Source organism: Calonectris borealis, chromosome 3, assembly GCF_964195595.1.
Source record: "Calonectris borealis chromosome 3, bCalBor7.hap1.2, whole genome shotgun sequence".
In the NCBI taxonomy this organism is placed as follows: domain Eukaryota; kingdom Metazoa; phylum Chordata; class Aves; order Procellariiformes; family Procellariidae; genus Calonectris; species Calonectris borealis.
Genome location: NC_134314.1, coordinates 94,369,430 through 94,389,533, shown reverse-complemented (window position 1 = coordinate 94,389,533; position 20,104 = coordinate 94,369,430). Strand labels below are relative to the sequence as shown.

Genomic DNA, 20,104 nt, shown 5'->3' with positions numbered 1-20,104 from the left:
CAGGGCTTATCCCTAGGGTTGTCATTTTGCTGTAGACTAGTGCCATATAATGCTTTGTAGTGCCAAATAAGGATTAGTTTAAATAATATTTCTATCAAACGAGACACCAACAAATTACCACAAGGTGTTTTGGCACCAGAATAGTTGCACAAAAACCCTCTAATCCTGTACCACTGTACCTAATGATTTTGCTGTGGAAATTCCCCATGTAGAAATGCCTTTAGGCGGATGGCAGAAAAGGGTTACAGGAGAGGTTAAATTATGGAAGTGGGATGGCCAAAGGGAAAAGAGCATAAGTTGAAAGACTTACGTTGTATACCATGTGGGGTACAGCAGAGCAACTTAAGGAAACATCTAACTGGGAGGTAGAGTAGTAGATAAATATTCTGATTCTCCATGGGGTGGTTGGAAACTAGTTTTTGCAGCAAGGTCATGTTTGCAAAGGGAGAATAGAGCCACCAGCCGGCAAATGCAGCCCCGAGACTGTGAAGAGAGGTTACAAGAGCTTTGCTGCTGTAGGGTGCCAGGACCCCAGTGAAATGCAGGCAGCACTGATGGGGGATGGGGAGGAATATGGTACAGGATGGGAAGGGACAAGGTCTCTCTTTTAATCATAGAGCAGGGATTTTTCACATCACAGCCTGGGTCTCGGCAGTGTGAGCGATGCTCTGCAGTGCATGTGGGGTTAAAGGTGTGATGGCAGGTCTGCAGAGGCCTGATCCGAGGGCTGAAACGGCACAAGAGACTGTCCTTTGGATTAAGGTATATTGGCAAAGATTATATAGACTTCTGAATTACTCCTCTGCCACTGTTCGCTTGACGAGCGTTCATGATGTCTTTTCCTGATAAGTCACTATTTTACTTAATGCATTTACATATCTGTGTGTATATCCATACATGTATGTGTATAAAAACACACAGATGTATATAAGCTCATATATAGGTTTCTGCTTTCTCCTGGGTTCAACAAGACTCTTCTGCCATCCAGGCAGGGGAAGGTCACTCATTTGCTCAGTCGTATCAGTGAAGCTTTGATAGTCGGTTTCAGCATTCCATGACGCTTGAGTGATGGCAGGCACATTCCTGGGAGCCCTGCAGAGGGGGAAGACAGGAGAGGCTGAGGGATTCGTCCGTGTTTGTGCCATCATATTATTCAAATACACATGTTGCTTCTGTTAGTCAACAGTTTGGACAGTAATAATGATTTTAACAAAGTGCCACCATGCTGGAAAGATAGAAGAGATGCAAAAAGAAGGAGTAGCTTGCTGCATGTGCAGTGCTGCTGCTTGGGTGCTGTGTGGCCATGGCAGGCTGTGGAGACTCAGCAACAAGAGCAGTTCGCTGCCCAGTAGCCCCGTGTCCACTCTTGTGTCACTGCTGCTGGGTCAGTGCATTGCGGTGACACCAGTTTGTACAGCCTGACCTTAAAGGTAGATCTCCACCACTGCCCGAGCCCAGCCTGCCCTAGGTCTGTGCTGCTGGTGGATTAAACCAGCATAAATCTGAGCACTTTCCTTGCCCGGGTGATGGGGTTTAAAGCATTCTGGTCACGCCGAAAGAATGGAGGGGGGGAAAAAAAAGTTAAAAAAAAAAAAAAGGTAGTCTTTGAAGCTCAACTAACCTTGAGGAAAAAGTGAGTGCTCAGTTCAGCTTTAACAGGTTGTGCAAAATCTGTGCTTGTTTCAGAAGGCTCGCTAAGGCTCGTTGCTTTAAGCCCTTTGATCATCTCCTCGGTCGTTTGTTCATTTGCGTTGTATTTCACTAATGGGAGCTAGAGCTGTGACTTCAGAGTCACCTGGAAGTGTTGTAGCAAGACGGGGAAGTATTCCAGGGGGACTCTCGCTGAGGCACCGATTCTTAGACACATTTGTGGGTTTCTCTGTTCCTTGAAGTGCGACTGGAGTTTTCCCCTCGACCAAGCACAGGTGTCCCATTGGGCTGCGCAGTCACCTTCAATACATCTCAGCCACTTTGGTGATCATACAAGTGCTTTTGGAGTAGGGACTCGAGGGCTGTTTGCACAGGACTCTGGCGCTGAGGCTTTTTTCTTTAAAAAACCCTGTTCTCCTAGAACTTGTCTCTCCTTGCTGTTGGTCAGGGCTACAGTGGGATATAGTTGCCATTTGGGGGGCATGAAGTTTTTAAACTTTGTTCTGGGAACTTTCTTTCCATGTGTTTTTCCAGAGCACAGGTCTTCACTTGTTTTCCTGGCCAGACTGGCGGTAACTGGGCTCTGCGTGGAGCCCTAGCTGGAGAGATCCCTAGAGGTTATGGGGGTCCTCTGATGCCGCAGAGGCTGTTCCCTCTGACTGAAGGCTGAGATAGGTTGCTGTGTAATTTGGGAAAGACTTGTTTCTCCTGCAGCATGTGCTATGCCTGTTCTAGGGACGTGTGCTAAAAGCTGTACAGAGCTTCAAGGCCCTTTCTGACTCTGCTCAGTAGTTATCCCAGTCCCCTGCAAGGTAAATCATAATAATCAGGCCTGGGTTAGACGGGCATAGAGCAGTTGTGATTTGACCAGATCCCTGCTTTAACCACTTGCACATACTCCTCTCTGGGAGAGATGAGAGCAGGGAATTCTTGGTCCTCAGCCCGTGCAGTAGGGTCCCCCCAAAAAGCTCCATATTCTACTTTTCGGTGCCTAGAGCTGCTCATCCCAACAAGACCAAAGGTTTTAAAATAGCAGTTGACACCAGCTGCCCAGGAGAGGGGAAAACTGCTCAATTTTATATCTCCCGAGACCTTTGTGTCTCATACCCTCTGTGGCTTAGGAGGTGGCTCTTCCACCCTGCCGTGGGAGCAGCCACCCAGGGCAGTGCGCGTAAAGGGCTGGGATGCTGCTTTTTTCCCTCTTTAGCTCTTCTTTCCTCTCCGCAGCTCCTGCTCAGGCCCAAATCATCCATGCTGGGCAGGCGTGCGTGGTAAAGGAAGACAACATCAGTGAACGCGTTTACACAATTCGGGAAGGGGACACGCTGGTCCTGCAGTGTCTGGTCACAGGACACCCCCGGCCACAGGTAAGCTTTCAGTCTTGCCTGTCACCCATGCTGCCCATGGCACTTCTTCGTAGTCTCCACGTAAAGGAGAATTGTGGGCAGCGGGGTGCCCAGCTTTCTCTAACATGTTGGAGACAGGTAGGGATGCCCCATAGCGCAAGCACTAGCTTGTTAAGCTATGAAGCATCTAGCCTTACTTTCATGGAAAACAGTCCACAAAGCTTTGCAGGAGCCTACACAGACCTTCTAGTGGTCTTCAGTATGTGAAGTCCCCCAAAAGACTGAAAGCCCAAACTCAATCCATTATATAAACCACCCTCAAAACTTTAACCCTCTTGCTACAAAGCAGGAACAGCCTGAACAGGCTAAAGGAGGCTTCCCGCATGTGCTGGCCATAGGAGTTGGTCCTTCATGGTCCATCAGTGTCTCAGCTTCTCTGGATGTACAGACAAGGGGAACCTGCTCGGGCGAGTTTGGGAAGTTATTTGTAGTGCACTTCGCTGAGCCCCGCACAGAGCCCACTGGTCATTGCTTTATGGCCACTGACCAGAAGCAGATTCAGACTTGCAGCGCTGGATATATCCATGCTGTGGTCAAAGTCACAGTTCAGTGGAGAGGTACAGAGCTGAGCTTGGCTAACTGATGCAGTCCTTCCCCAGGGTCCCTAGAGGGTGCATAGCCTCAAGCCCCATGCAACCACCTCCCCACCCTTCAGATACTCAGGTAGGCTGGTTCAATGTTAGTGTAGATGTGTCTATAGAGATACTGGACCAGAGCATGGGTCTGCCCGCTCTGGGACAGAGCGTGGCCGGAGCGGCAGCTGGGCGTACTACGAGGCTGGATGTGCCAGAATACACTCGAGGGAGCCAAGTACGATATGTGTGCCTTCTTGGCCCCCTTCCCCAATCCTGCCAAAGATATTTTTGCTGAGAAGCCATACATCTGCATAGACCAATCAATGCCTCTGTGGACTTGCTTGTGAGGAGCTACTTGGATAAGAGGCAATGACAAAGGAGAGGGAGAGAGACTAAGCCAGCAGGATTTGAAATGGTTTATCCATCAAAGCATATCCTGGAAACGATAAAAAGGAAATGATCTGAGCCAGGCCAGCAAAAATGACCAGCCGAAGCTTGTGACAGTGATGAGCAGATGATAGCTGTGTACGTCAGAAACGAGGAGGATGGTAGGGTTGGCCCGGCCTAAGTGTGTTGCATGTGTGGGAGGGTGCTGGCAGGTTGTAGGGGTTTGAGCCTGAGTAGCCAGAGAGATTGCTGGAGCAGAGCCTGATGCAGACAGCATGCTACTGGGCAACACTGTGGCTTGTCATTGCCTGGACGTGCACAGGGGACACCAGAGCGTGGAACCAGGTGTGACTGGGAAGGCTGGAACCCGCGCACATGAAATGTGGCATGCGTCCTATCTCTGCCCTCCTTCCTCACGGATAGATTTCTTCCCCAGCTAAGCTCTTATCCTAACCTTTGTTTAATCTTTTCTTTTCCCTTCTATCAACCAGTCATTAAAGCATGAAAATGTGTCCAAAATACTTAAATGAGATTGAAATTGAAAAGATTAAAGAGCTGGCTGAAGTGTCCTTGCAAACAGGAGACTCTGAGAGTCTTGGGGCCATCAGACAATTTCATAATAAGCCTACAAAGGCTAAATAAATCCACGGTCATTAGCTCAAAAAATCTGCTCAGCCTAGTGCTCTGGGAGTGGGATGTAGACCCCCCTGCCCTTTTGAAAGCAATCAGGTGGTGGCAGTGAGCTTTAGGCAAAGTCTGGGGGAGGAGTCAAGGTGTCTGGTCCATCTCATCTGTGGCCAACGTTGAATGAAAGTTTATCTCCTTTCTGTTGGCTGATCTTGCTGGATCTCAGTCCCAGAGTCTAGATGGACACCAGTGTGGGAGACCACCAGTCAGCAACCTTTAGAAGGGAGGTTGCAGATATAGGAAACCAATGGGCTGAGAAAAGCCATCTCTCTCTCTCATTTTCTGGATTGCAGAAAACAAGGGGGAAGCTTCTACCACCACTGCTAGGGCTGTACCTCATTCCAGACATAAGAATAATCATTCAGTCTTTAGGAGTGCTGTCCCCTTGCCACCATTCACCATGAAATATCATGCAGTTCCGTTGCCCCTGCAAGCCAGGATCTTAAGACGTGTAACATAAGGACAAAAAATGCAAGATAGCTTGAAATCTGAAGGGATTTTTTGTTTTCCTTTTCTGTATCTTTAAAATCAAAGTAAAAGCTTGTGTACTGCAAAAGGATGACTTATAAAAATAACATACACAGGGGTTCCCTGTGGGAAAGAGGCAAGAGCCAGATAGCAACTGCATTTTCTCACTCTTACTTGGAAAAGCAAACAGCAGAAATAGCCTTGCTGTCTGGAGAAAGACGAAAGAGTGTTGACTGCAGTAGAAGTTCTGTAGCTGTGAGCTGATGTCTGCTGTAGCTTTGTGGCCTACCAGCCACATGGGGTCCCAAGGCTTAATGCTGAAAGTCCTGTGCTGTGCAGATAGTGGTATAAAACTAACCAAGTTCCTGGGTTTACAGGACCAGAGCAGGAGTGGTAAATATGCAGTGTGTGTCTGGGTGAACTGAGGGGTTACCCTGGACGCTCGGATGTGGAGATTGGTGCTGGATGAGAATCAGCAGCTGGTCTATTGAGACATACTGAAATCAGCAGTTGAATTTGGTAAGGTCTGGTGGTGCTGTAGGGCCCGTTTTTGAGAATGGCTATGGAGGAGGGGGAAGAGGAGCAAAAGGAGTGCTGCTATCCCCTGGGATCTCTAGTTTGTGTCACAGATTGCTTGCATTTCTCTCGTTCTTCTTGTGCAGGTGAGATGGACCAAAACCGCTGGCAGCGCGTCGGACAAATTCCAAGAGACGTCAGTGCTTAACGAGACCCTTCGGATTGAGAAGATCCAAAGGCTGCAGGGGGGCCGCTATTACTGTAAAGCAGAAAATGGGGTTGGGGTCCCTGCCATCAAGTCCATTCGAGTAGATGTGCAGTGTAAGTCGTTTAGTGGCAACCCAGACCTTCCCACAGTTCTACTGCATGTCTCTGCCTCGCTGCGGGGCCGGCAGGGAGCTGCATTGCCCTAGGACCATGCGCACCTGATTCAGGAGCAAAGGGACTGGTGTGGTGTCCCCAGGGTCCCTTTCCCGTAGGAGGGGAAAAAAAGATAGCTCTGCCTGTCCATGTGAGTCATTCTCACCTAGGTGCCGTGATGTCTGTCACTTCCAGAGGTCCCTAGCACTTGTCTGGGATGTAGCATTGTAGATGGCTTCTGCTTTCTTTGTCTTCATTTTGAAGCTGGCAATGATTGAAGCAAACCAATGCTTCTTGAAATTGGTAGCGCCTCAGATGCTTGGGGCATTCCTGAAACCAGTGCCCTGCTCCCAGCATTGCCATCTCTGCAGCATGGTGGAAACAGAGCAAAAGACTCTGGGATGCACCTGAGGAGGCTGAGCTGTGAAGGGGTGAATGTGAAGGAATCTGTGAGGACCTGTTGGTTTCAGTGACTCAACGTTTCTCTGGTTGGTTGCAATGTCCATCCTTCTTGTGTCCTGGAGATGCTGTAAGTGGTTCTCCACCTTGGGCCCCAAGTTTTGAAGGTTTCTCATGCTGGCTTAATGTTGTTTATTCTTTGGCTGCTGTGGCCAAAAGGGAGGGAAATTAAACTTATCCCATAACCCCCATATGGGAGGAATCCAATATTTAAGGTCTAGGCAACTTTTGAAGAGATTTGCTCTCTTGGCGAAGATTACCGTTCTGCTCGTTGTCCTTGGCTATCCACTATTCCAGTTTTCCCTAACCTGAGTAACACCAAATCCCTCTTCTCACTCATATCTTCTGAGAAAGCCTAGCCAGCAAGAGGTTGATGCTAAAAAGATGTAAAATGTAATAAAGCAGCTGGAACTCTCCCTGAACCTGTCACCACCTGTTCCCACACTCCTAGCAAGACAGTCTTCTGTGCTGAGGTGCCCCGTGGTTATCTGTCAGTGGAGCAACCTCTAGGCTTCAAAACCCCAGTACCTGCCTGGAGTCTGGACAGAGCTTTGCTGACAGCAACTGCTGCCTGACTGCTTCCTCTTAGTCCTAGTCCTACAATGATGTGACCCTCACGAAGTATGCCATAGACTTGAACATCCTTAGGCTTTGGTAGGTTCATGATCTGCAGTTGTATTATATGGCTTAGAGCCGCTCCCGTCTCTGTTCCTTCGTTGCCCTACCCTGTATTGGAGTAGCATAGTGCGAGCACATCCTACAGGCTGGGAAAATAGATTGCTTCAGCGGCAGCCACTTTGGATAGGAAGAGCATTTCTTCATGGGCATTGCATACTTTGTTTGGAGGAGTTCTGACACCCACCTAGATCTGCTTGGCTTCTCTGCCCATTTCTTCTCCTACATGTGGTGGAGGCATATGATAACTCTCTGTTGCAAAGGGGACTTGCTTTTCTCAAGCCTGAGTATGACACCTTGCCAGGGCCTGTGTTCCTCTAAGAACAGGACAGTGGCATGAATCTCTTTATGCCCTGAGGGCACTCCCTTTACTTCTGGGGTGCAGGCTGGAGCTAGAGCGATGTAGTATCCCATGGTCCCTTGTGCAGCTCTGACCTGTAGAACTATGGGGCTAATGGGGTGGCCAAGGGCTTTCTCATACTAACATCTACTCTGCAGATGGACTTGGTAACGCACCTCTGTTCTGCTCACTTGGTTTTTGGGGAGGAGAGACTATTTTCTGCTAGTATTTGAGTACAAGGTACAAGGGAACACATAGGAAAAGCCACAGTTTTTGTTGAACGCTCATCCAGGCAACTTTCAGCTGAATGAACTAGAATTTGAAAACAAACCCCTTCTTTTCCCCACATCCCAATTTGTAGTTGGAGGTAGGTAATCACCCTCATGTGAACCTTGGTGTCCTTGACAGCTAGTGCTAGTCCTCACTCATACTTTTAGTATTAGACAGCAAGGTTGTGCAGGGAGCAGCACTGGTGCCAAGAGGATATTAAACTGGAAACACTAACCTGTGTAGCAAGTTATTCCTTTGCCCCAAGTGGCCATCAAGTGAGGCTTTAAAGTATTGGTTAGATACTGGCAGAGAGGCAGCTGCTGTTTGGAGTATTTCCATGTCGGAGAGAGGGAAAGTAAAGAAAAAGAAAGAATGGATGTTTACAAGCTTATATTGTGCATGAAACATCCCATGTGATCACCTCCATGAGCAGCCTTGGGCCAAATTTATCCTTTGTGCAGCTCACTGACATCAGTGGCATTACTCATACATCAAGGACATACATATCCTTGTAGGTCTTATTTTAGCTTTTCTCAGGAGGGCTAGATTTAGAGCTGACTGCTGCGAAAGAAGGCTGAAAGATTTGAGGGAGGAAAGGTTCAGCAGCCGAAAGGAAGATGTTGTTTTCTGTGTGGGGAGTAGCTGGGAGCCAGGAGACCTGAATGGTGAGTATCATCTTTGATCAGTAAGGGAAGTGTTTTGCCGTGCATCCTGCTGAGAAATGGAGCCTCGGAAGGATGATAGCTATAGAGTTACTCATGTAAAGTGTGAACAAATAAAGGAGGGTTAAGGACAAAGAAGGGGGAAAGAGGAGAGGTTGTGCCCAAGGTCCTCGTGCAAGAGAATTTGGTGTAAAATTCAGTCACCCTGTAGCTAAATGGAGACAACACTGTATGGAGAGGAGCCTTTTTTTCTCCACCTGTGTATGTTTTTCTTCAGCCTTGGGTTTTGGGTTTGGGGGTTTTTTTGTGGCTTGTCATTGTTCTGCTAATGGCTCTACTCATATCTCTGAGCTATGGTGTGGTCAAGCCGACAAATCTCGGGTCCCATTACAATTGCTGTCTACCAAGCATACAGCTCATTAAAATATGCAAATCTACAAGTTGACACTTGTGATTCAGCAGAGAACATGCGTTATTTGGATGACATGTTAGCAGAAACTCATTCCTGCTTCCCCCTTCCTTTCTGGGAGTCAGATTTCCAAACTTACAAATCTCTAAAATAAAATATCGTGAAAATTAGGTGGCATAGGAGAGCAGGAGGTGATGAGCATCTGTCCTCTTCCTCTCTGCTAACATGTGCAGAACACAGTGCTGGCAGCACAAGGGGATACTGGGGGCATGTGCCTCAGTTTCCTCGTAGTTGAAGGTGGGGTCATAAGGCTGCTGAAAATGTAGAATTGGATCAATTGGTCCCATCTTGTCAAATGGGATCTTTACATTTAATCCCAATCAGTCTCAAAGTGGTTCTGGGAGGATAACCCCTCTGAGGTTTTCCCCATGCTTCCTTGATGTTCAAACATTGGTGTCTGGTGCAAAAGCCCAAGAAAATGATCCCTTTTTTAGCAGGAGGGCGGCCCTTGGGGAGCAGTGTGCCCTGGGTGGATAGAGAAAGTATGCTCCCTGCAGGGCTATTGCTTGTGTCCTTGCAAGTGAAGTGACTGATAACCATGGATCCAATCGTGACAGCTGCGTGTCTGGTGCAGCAGCTGCGGGAGGGTTGGAAGCAGCATTTTCTGTAAAGGGAGAAAACAGAAAAGAATCTGATCAGTTTAGGAGTGGGTGATAGGGATGCAGTGAGTAGAAGCTGGTGAAGAGGAAAAGTCAGTACAGACCTTGTAAAGAAGAAAATACACAGAGGATGTTTTAATAGGAAGAGAGAGAAATTGTACATACCTTTCAGTGTTTTTTATCTTGTGTTCCCATGGCACCCCACGAGACTTGCTCCTGTCTAGGAGGTGACTCCCCATCTCAGCTCTTTGATCTTGTCCCGACTGCTACTCTCACCCCTTGACTTGAAGGTTTGTCGTGTCCTTTGTGTGGGCATCTCACAGCCGTGGGCTTAGCCCCATGATTTCAGGAGGGATTTGGGAAGTGGAAAGTGGGAGCAGAAGAAATGATGCTGGAGCAGTTTCCTGGGATCCTTCTGACCTCTCACTGAAGTAGAGCGCAGTGATTTGGGGTGTGGGGTGTCATTGGGGAAGGTGAAGCAGCCCACTGGTCTGAGAGGCATGTGGCAGGCAGGCAGTTTGCTCGAGGACCACATGAGATCTGCAAACCAGAGGGTGCTTTCTGTTCTCTGAAGGTTGTGTGGTGAGCGGGAGAATTTTGGCTTCTCCTGTCTGTTCCCTTTAGATATTGTATGTGTTACCTGCCCTCAGATCAGCTCTTAATTCAGCAGTTGTCATCAACCAAATATGTGGGAGCTTCCCCTCTCCTCTATGGTGCCTGGAGCATCATCTGCTCTGCAGGCTGTGCGTGCAGACCGAGCTTCACTAACAACTTCTGCGGCCCTCCTTACCTTCCTTCCAGATCTAGATGAACCTGTTCTCACCGTTCACCAGACCATCAGCGATGTACGTGGCAGCTTCTACCAGGAGAAGACTGTCTTCCTCCGCTGCACTGTCAACTCCAACCCACCAGCTCGCTTCATCTGGAAAAGGGGAGCTGAGACGCTTTCCCACAGTCAGGACAATGGCGTGGACATCTATGAACCCCTCTACACACAGGTGAAAAAAACTCTTCCAGCTTGTGTTGAGCGTCTTGCTGATGCAGGGCACTCTGTAGTGGATGGTGTTTCTTTCCCCCCTGTAGATTACGATGCTGGGGAGAGTGGGGTGGCCGCTGCAAGGAGCACTGTCTCCAAAAGGGCTGGTAGAGCCTACTTCTGTATGCGGGTTCCTAGGGGACAAGAGGAGCAGAGCAGCAGGAGGGAGCATGACAGCCTAGAAGTCCCTTCCCCTTTTTGGCACCGTCCCTGAGAACAGGTCACAGCTCCTCTAATGAGGATACGTGGCTGTTGGATGGCTGAGACTGAAATCCAAGCAAACAATCCCAAGATTGGATCTCCTCTATCTCCCATTACTATTTTTTTTTCCTTAATGGAGTGCCCAAGCTCCATAAATCAGGGGAATTGCTTCCTGTTTAGCAGTGTGAGTGAATGGCAGGAATTGCTGTGGGATCCATGAGGCAAATGATGAAGAGCTTTTCCTAATGGCCATAAGCAACAGAGGCAGCCCAACTGCCTGGGCGCTTTCCGACTGTCGTCCTGTGACAGGATGTCCACATCCCTTCTGCTTCTCCTGCTTGCCCCTCTGAACGCCACTTTCTTCGCAGTAATTAGCCCACCAACGCAGTGGAAGACGGAGGGGAATTTTTCTTTCGCCAAGGCACTCTGGGCATGTTATCCCAAGCTGAGCTGCGGCTCTGAGTGTCCTCCAGCCGCTAACCAGCCCCAGCGCTCCGGCCAGGCCGTTCGGCAGCACGAGGCAGAGGTGGGCGGTAGGGAGGGCTGGAAGGGCCGCTCCCCAGGGCACCCGTTTCATCCCACGTGCCTCCTCGCGCTCCCAAAGCTGGGCCCTGAGCGCATTCTGGCCGAGTTTGATTTCGGAGCGATGCTGCAGGCAATCTTTCAGTTAATGTAGTCATGTTCATATTTTATTGAAACACGCCACCTCTGTAGGTCGTGGAAATGGGCAGCCAAACGGAAACGTTCAGGGTGATGAGGAGAGAGAAGGGAGCTGCAGGTTAGCGGCAGATTTGCAGAAACGCTGTAGGCCAGCGCGGCTGTCGCGCCCTGAAGAGAGCTTTGTCTAGTCCAGTGCTATGTGGCATCCAACCAGACATCCCTGGCCTTAGAGGAAGCCGCCATGGGCTCTTCCAGCTTTCACTAAGCTCAATGTAATTAACAGGAGACGTTGCTTAATGAGAGGACGTCTTCAGACTTGAGGTATTTTCTTCAGCTGAATAAGGCATCTGGCAGAATTTCACCGTGTTGCAGCATTTACCTGTGAATGAGCCAGCATCCTGCAGCTCCTGTCAGGCAACGTTCCCGCCACGATGGGTCGTTCCCAGCTCGGAGAGCGGGTGTTAGGACTGCTTTGCTCACACAGGCACGCTCTTAGCGTCACCAGCATAAACCTGTGAGTTTGGGTTGGTAAGCCTTGAAGTTAACAAAAACACACCTCTCAACACTATTGGGGGGGGAAGGTCTTGCTGGAGCTCAAATGCACGACATTTAACAAAGCACCCTTTGCTTTGTTTGTAAGGGGTTTGTAATATTGTCTTAGAGATGAACTGGTATCAGTGTCAGGTTTGGGTAGGCTTTTACATTAAAAAGGAGGTGAAGACTTTACTGTTTAAGCTTTTTAAAACTTATTTACACTGAAGGTTTATGCACATTTACCCAACATTTACTAATCAATAAACAGGATACATATGACACTGTAAGTAAGTTGTTGACATGCACATTGTAAATGCCATAATTTGTGTGGCACAGCAACAAATCTCAGGGGACAGGACTTTCATAGGGTTATTGGTCTCCTAGGTATTTATCTTTCTAATTTACTCAGTTCAGATGCTTGTTCTCTGCATATTAGCATGCCTGAGCTCATCGTCCAGTCCCTTGAGGTTGTCCTCAGGAGGATTTGTCGTGCCGACACCTTCTCATATTCGCAGGCAATTATGGAGTGGTTTCTCCAAAAGAGATTTAGACAAACACCAGGAGAACAACAGCGACAAGCTGTCGTGGGAAGACATATGAGTTGCAGGGTGTACAAACCACAGGATGTATCTCAGAGCTTTCCACATTCCATAAATAAAAATCTACAGAATGCATCTATTGTTAATTTAACATTCCGTTTCTATAACAAACCAGTAACTAATGGAGTGCCAGGAAGCGATTTTGTTTGTTTGTTACCGTAGTATGAGAAAAGGCTATCAAAGTCCGTGCAGTCACTCTGGATTTACACCAACATAAATGAGATTAGAATCTGGAGAAGAGAGATCAGAAAGTTTTGGGGGGTTCTTTGAGTATTTCTCTGAATTATCTTTTTTTTCCCCTGTAGTGCAAATTTTTACAGTGTAACTGTTGAACTTGTCATATTTAGGCCAGCATTAATGCCTGAATCTGCTCTGATTTGGTTTTGCAACATTGAGACCCCAGTGACGTCCCTTGGGTTCCTACTGACACCTTGATGTGAGATCTCAGTGTCTCTTCTGGCATGTTTAAGGTTTTTCAAGTTCCACAGGATGATTCAGTTGACGAGAAATTAGGCCTAGACCCATTCTGCAGTGCTTTCAGGTTAAATGTCAGTCTGTTGCTGGGTGTTTTGAGAAATCCTGGAGATGGGATTTTGTGCAAACATTTTGTGTCCCCTTTATATATAGCTAGGGGGGCTTGGAGTCTGCACGGCTCCCTGAGGTTTCAATGGGAGCTGCTCATAGTCTATAAACTTTGGGACAGGTTATGGGCTTGCAATGATGAGCTGTGCTTTGTACACCTGTGTCTTTTTTCCCCCCTTTTTTCCCTACTCCCAGGGTGAAACCAAAGTCCTGAAGCTGAAGAATCTGCGGCCCCAGGATTACGCCAGCTACACGTGCCAGGTGTCCGTCCGCAACGTCTGCAGCATCCCTGACAAATCCATCACCTTCCAGCTCACAAACACCACAGGTAAGAGGGGACGCAGGGGATCCTCTGACCCCTCGCCTGCTCAACAGCCATTACCCCTCCAGGAGGGTAACACAGCACCCTGTCCAGGGCCTGCAGCACCTCACGTTCATGTACATGGCTGCTAGGACTACAAATCCTTCACGCAGAAGTTTTGTTGCCAGGGATGCTCTAATTTGTTGTAGCTCTGCATATAGCCAGTGCCTTGGCCAAGCCTGCCGTGAGATCATTAAAACAGACTACATGTAGGTGTTGAGGCACTATGTAGTTTTTAATCCAGACACTGGTTTATTTATTTATAATTCTAAGTGACTTTAAAAATAGATTCGATACAGTCTAGAGCGGGACAGATGCTGCAGGAGTTCTTACAAATAATTCATTCGTGTGTGACTCTGGCCTGGTTTGCCACGCTGCACTCTCGAGCACCTCCCAGCTAACGGGCTCCGCTGGTGCCGATGTTTGTGGAAAGCAAATATTTCTGGTGCCTTCCCAATAAATGAATTTTACACTGATATTCATACTGGCAGTGCTTGAGTGTGCCTCCAGTTGTGAACGGAATCAGTTTGGTGCCTCTTGCTTGACCTGCAATAACTGACCGATAACTGAGTATCATGTACCAAATACTTGCAAGCACCTGACTGCAACCTGTCCATTAAAAAAAACCCAGACAAAACCACAGCAACAAAAAAACCTCACCCACAAAGCCCCACATGTGTTGAATAGTTTCAAATAATAAGTAAATGTCAAGAAATCGCTTCCAGCCCTGGGGTATTCCATGATCAGAAAGAAAGGCGTTGTAGTTGTTTGAATTATTCACCTCTCTAATGTAAAACAAAGCAGTTTGCATCCCTTGTGTCATCTTTGTGCAGTGGAAACAGAACTCTTTTGATGTTGCCAACTGTTGATGGGATATTGTTGATACTGTATAAATTATGTTTATTGATCTGACTTGAGCCCAAGGTGCCGAACAATAGTTGCATCATTTTATGTAGAAAGAAGAAAAATATTGAGCTTAAGAAAGTGAACTAATGTCAGAAAAAAAATATTCTCTATGTAGTAAGATCTTGGAACATGTCTCAAGCAACTCACACCACTGCCTGAATTTCTCTTAGGATGAGACTGTAGCGAATACTGGGATATTCCCTTTAAAAACTTATCTTGTGCTCATGATGAAGAAAGGGATCTCATAAAGCTCTTCTTCCCTGTTGTGTCTTTACCTTTGAAGAGTTAGAAAATCAAATTTCTCTTCATGTCCACTCCCCCCTGCTAGCCAAAGGACAGGGAAACTATCCTTCATTTCAGTCCAGCCCCTTTACTGAGTGAATGGGGAAAATGTATTTTCAGGTTGTAGGCAGATCAGAAGCCAGTGATATGGCTGAATTTACACCAACCTTTTAGGTACTTACCTAAGCTCTGAACCTGGACCGCGCAGCACATACACCTAGTTCTTTTTTCCTGTTGTTTAGTTATAGATGCATATTTATACATATTTACAGTGGAGCCTGACACTAGAAGCTCAAAGACGCCATGGAAAATGTGTTCCTAGCAAATTGTATTAAAAGCTGGTGGTGAAAATGAAGCTGGCATTGCAGTGTGAGGAGGGTTTGTGTTAATTAACACAAGTATATTTAACATGAAGTATTATCTGGCTTACTTGCCCTGTAGGTAGTATTGTGCATAGGTGAGAAAATATTTAAAGAAAAATCTTTAGTTCTCTCCTTTTTTGCATAGGTCTTTTCTTTCCCTCTTGCACTCGTGCTTTAGCAGCCTCCGTAGCCTTGGCTGTGCCCAGAATCCTGAGCAGCTTCTCTCAGGATGCCTTCGTCTTTGCAACTGAGGGCCTAAAGGGTGCCGAGGTGCATGGAAATCGATCTCTTAAATATTTATAGACCCAAGTACTACAGATGTCGAGGCGAATTGGTGGGTCAGGTCATGTCAGGCCAAGGGAATCTTCTCTTCCCAGTTCATTTGCTGTTCCTCAGCTGGCTCACTTTGACTCCCCTGGCAGTGGCCTTTGGGCAGATCGTAGTCTCTGGCCAGGAGATGTCCTTCTCCCAAGCTCTGTGTCAGCAGCTTGGCCCTTGCAGCAGGGGATGGGTTCTTGGTCTGCAGCCTTAATGGGAAAGAGGTTTCCCCTGCTCCTTCTCTGTCCTGCTGCTATTGTGCGGCTCTAGAGCAGCAGGTTGGGTCCGCAGAGCCACAGGACGAGCTCAGCACCGGGCTGTTGTCGCCTGCTCCAGCAGGGTCAGGCTGATGTTTTCCCCTTCCTCGATTTCTGAAAATTAAGCAGCCCAGCTGGTTAACTCTCCTGCAGTTTTACTGCAGCAAATTGGACTTCAAAGGGAATTGAAAGCGACTCTTTGTTTTTAATGGTCCCCTTGCTGCTCGGCAGACTCCGCCAGCAGGTTTTCAGAGCCAAGAACAAAAGAAATTGCCACAGGTTACAAATAAATGAGATTCATCTCCTGCATAACAATGTCTGCAGACTGTTAACCTCTGTCTGTTGACAGGAGTGGGAGTGGGAGCCCACGCAGACTGCCACAGTCAGGGCTCCGTTTTGGGGCACATCACGGGAGCTTGCTGCCTGGGGCTGTGCGGGTGGCAGCTTTGCAGTTTCCCTGCCTTCCTCTTGCATGCACACACAACATGCAGGCAGTGCTTGCACCAGCATGTCACTCTTTTTTCCATGTTACCTTGCCCAGAACATGTCACTGCTGGGCAAGATGAGTGGTGTTCAGATATGTGCACATCAAACGCCACAAGATCCCTAACTCTTAAACAGAAGCTGCAGGACCTCCCCAACTCTGACATCTTCTCCCTGGATGTAGGCTGGTCTCAGCCTTTCTCTGGCTCTGACGGGGATGGGTAGAGATTCCCAGGCAAGATGCCTCATCTGTCAGCTTGTCTGTGTCCTGTGAACCTGAGACCAGTTCCATGTCAGAGGGCAGGAACAGCTATTTGGTATCAGCTATGCTCATGTGACAGCCTGTTAGTAATAGCAATGTGTCCTGCCAGACCACGGTGAGTTGAGCTATTGCGTTCCTGGGCTTCACTGGGTCTCATGACACCACCTGGAGCTTGGAGAGGATGTACAAATCCTTCCTTTGCTGATCAGTGCACGTTATCCCTTGCACACTGTTTCCAAGATTCCAGCAAAGGGACCTGTCAAAGGCTCTGAGTCCAGGCTGTGGCTTCCCGAAATTCAAGGACTCCAATCACTGGCCTCAAAATGACCAGTGCGGGTGGCAGAGGAGCCACCTTCTTCCTTAGGCACAGCTGGCCACCTCTGCCACGAATAGGATATGCCGTGGCCAGGGAGAGGACATTTGATTCAGTGCACCAAAGCAATATCCCAGCATGGCAGTAGTTGCGCTGCTAAGTTATGGCACCGGTGCTGAGGAGAGAGCAGTCCTCCTCGCCTTGTTTGTGTGGGTTGTAATTCAGAGATCCAACACAAATCCAGCACAGCTCATTAACGCAGGGTCCAGGGAGAGAAGAGGCAGAAATAATGATGCTGTTAAATCAGGCTTCATGAATATGGAACAATGTCTTATTTTGCATTATTATGGCTGTTACTTAAAACATGCTCCCCGCCTTTGTGCTGGGGACTGCTACTTTCTCAGCTCTGTCTGGATGGAACCAGTGATGGTGCCAACAAGGGCTTTTAAAAGGCTTTTCATGGGATGAAATAGAGAATACAAAGGGAAGTTTTTTGGATCAGTTCCTGGAGGAGGATGTAGTGAGAAGTGTGCAGAAATAAAATAAACCAAAACAGGTACTAGGGTATTGAAAGGACAGGTTGTCTAGACATTTTGAATCAGTCCCAGTTGTTCAGTTGTGCATGAAAGACAATCTCCGGGATGTGGTCTATAGCCTCCAGGTCTATAGAGAAGTGTATTTGATACCTGTGGAGGTGAAGGAGGTTAAGAGCGGGTGCAGAGCTGCTGTTGATGGTCTGTTATGGTGCAGGCAGGTCCTGGTCCTCTCCGTCAGGTTCTGAGCTGCAGGGGCCAGCTGCCCGGCAAAGGCTTTGCCTCTCAAAGACATCTAGTTGGGTGCAAGAGATGGAGAGGCGTATCATAGGATAGCTGAGGTCCTTTTTCAATGGTACACTTTCCCCAAAACTCCTTCTTGGGATGGCAACTCTGTATGGGAGGAGTGGTTTAATCCCAGCGGTCCTCAAACGCAAACAGCTGTTGGGTTCAAGCAGGCTTCTCTCAGCCTGTCCTTTCTCCTTCACCTCTCCATCAGGGTGGAGCTCTGGTGGTAAGGTAGAAGGAGCAGGCTGTGACTGGGCATGCACTTGGTGCTCTGCCTGACCTTCTCTTGGGATTGTGAGAACCATCCAGCAAACACTGACATCCCAGTGAGCTTCCCAGCATGCTTTGGATCGGGTCCTGAGATGCTAAACTCAATCCATGATTGCAACTTCCCATGCCTTATGACAATGCATCTCTTGTTCTCCTGCTTTTTTTTTGTTTTCCTTTTTTTTTCTTCCTTTCTCAGGGCTCAGTCCAGTGTGCTGTTTCTGCCCAAGGCATAAGCAGACTGACTGTGATTCATACGATAGTGTTGCAGCAAAGGAGGTACAGGTGCTCTAGTAGGAGCTACCAGCTGAGCCTTTTCTCCAGCGATGCTTCTGCAGGGCCTGTCCAGAGCCAGGGGAGTTAACATACAGGGAGAACAGGAGGCACTGTGGTGTCTGCGGGGGAGTGGGCTGGGTGCAGTGCAGGTAAGTAAAGCAGAGCCACAGCAGCTTTCCATTGCCTTTCTGCGTTGCTGCGGTTGTTTGCATCAGGAGTCAAGAAGCCTCTAGCCTTGGGTTTTCACTGCCAAATTTTGTCTGGTTGCCGCTCTTATCTGCGCAAAGGGGGTTCATCAGGCTTTTCTTCCGACCTGAGTCTTTAGCCTAGAGAACCTGCACTAAACACTGCTAAAATATCATACCTAGCTTATGCCCCAATCGTAAGCACTAGCAGTGCAGTGGTTTAGGTGTGATCTCCATCTGGGGCGGTGTGAGGTCCTGCCTGCAGTGTTTCCTAACCATAACAGAGCAGGGTGCTCTAACTCAAAGACATGGTAATGATAATGCTTTAGGTTCACAAACACCTTGTATTTGTAATGCATTCATGGATCCCTCCAGCTTTCCCTCCTCAAACCAGCCATCTTCAAGAACAAATCGTAGAAGGTATGAAGCTGTGCACAGGCAAGTGGGTGGGTCTTTTTCAAGCTCCGAAGTGTCCCTCTTTGTACTCTTCCAGCCCCACCTGCTCTGAAGCTGTCTGTCAATGAGACACTGGTGGTCAACCCTGGTGACAACATCACTATGCAGTGCTCTCTGATGGGTGGTGATCCACAGCCAGAGGTGGTTTGGTCTCACTCTCCTGGCCCAATGCCTCCCAACAGCCTTGTGCAAGGAGGCAACCTCACTATCTGGAGGATCCGTGTTGAGGACTCGGGCTACTACAATTGCACGGCCATCAACAACGTGGGGAACCCAGCAAAGAAGACAGTGAACCTGCTGGTGCGGTGTAAGTTGCTTTTTTTCTCAGAGCACGGGTTTTCAGGGTGGAGAGGCTAGATTTGCATTTCTCCTGGCTGTTCTTGTACAGCTGAGGGTGAATGTGATACTTAGCAGAGATTAGTATTCTGGAGAAGCTGCTGTGCAAGCTTCTTTGGTCCCAGACCAGCAGCTGTGCTAACACTGCTTGCAGCCTCATCCTGGGCTGTAGCACTGTCCTGGGCTAGAGAATGATCCCAGACTGCTGGATGTGAGGCCCTGGGGATCTGTTGTGGGAACATAACTGGGGGAGCTCTTGAGGCAGGTTTTGCATGGAGATGTTGCCTTCCTGAGGAGCAAAGAGCTGTTGTCCTGTCCCCACAGGGATCCTGTGGCAAGACCCTTTTCTGTCCCTAACCAGTTTTGTACTTGTGTTCATCCCAGCCATGAAGAATGCCACATTCCAAATCACACCTGATGTGATCAAAGAGAGCGAGACCATCCAGTTAGGGCAGGACTTGAAGCTCTCATGCCACGTGGATGCTGTCCCCCAGGAGAAGGTTGTCTATTCCTGGTACAAGAACGGGAAACCAGCCAGGTTCTCAGACCGGTTGCTCATCACCAGGAATGACCCCGAGCTCCCACCTGTGACCTGCAGCTTGGAGATTATTGACCTGAGGTTCAGTGACTACGGCACCTACCTGTGCATGGCTACCTTCCAGGGAGCACCCATTCCTGACCTCAGTGTAGAGGTGAACATCTCCTCAGAGACAGGTGAGCCTCTCTGTGGCAGCTGGGGACCCCAGGAGTGTGGTTGGCATCACTAGCTGCCCCCCACCCCCATCCCTCTGGCTTTTTTGAAGGACCTCACGTGAGTTTCTTGAATCCCAGTGGGAAAAAGTATCACATCCTCAGGCAAGCATTTGGCTGAGACTGGAGATGGGTAATAGTTACAGATCCTCTGCCAGATGCGTTGTGCACCAAGCAGATCTTCCTTTATGTTTTCTCTTTATGAAAAGTCCAAAGCGCAGTCCAGTCAAAGCTACAGAGACAGGTTTAGAATGTGATTGTTCAAAGCCTCCAAATTGTGAAGGAAGAAAGAGGGGGTGGTATTTCACCAAACTTCAAACGTCCCTTTGCTTAG

General features: G+C 48.3%; 1 protein-coding gene across 2 annotated transcripts in view; it reads left to right on the top strand.

Annotated features, from left to right (window-relative positions):
- The window catches only part of MDGA1 (MAM domain containing glycosylphosphatidylinositol anchor 1), a 143,753-nt gene that overhangs the window by 44,644 nt on the left and 79,005 nt on the right, over positions 1–20,104 (top strand). For both annotated transcript variants that reach the window (XR_012673119.1, XM_075146796.1), the window contains exons 2-7: positions 2,878–3,017; positions 5,836–6,010; positions 10,325–10,521; positions 13,331–13,463; positions 18,722–18,991; positions 19,405–19,734. Coding sequence is in view for 1 of the 2 variants with exons in the window: in XM_075146796.1 (XP_075002897.1) it covers positions 2,878–3,017; positions 5,836–6,010; positions 10,325–10,521; positions 13,331–13,463; positions 18,722–18,991; positions 19,405–19,734 (1,245 nt within the window). In the remaining variant the exon portion in view is untranslated. The remainder of the gene's footprint in view (positions 1–2,877; positions 3,018–5,835; positions 6,011–10,324; positions 10,522–13,330; positions 13,464–18,721; positions 18,992–19,404; positions 19,735–20,104) is intronic.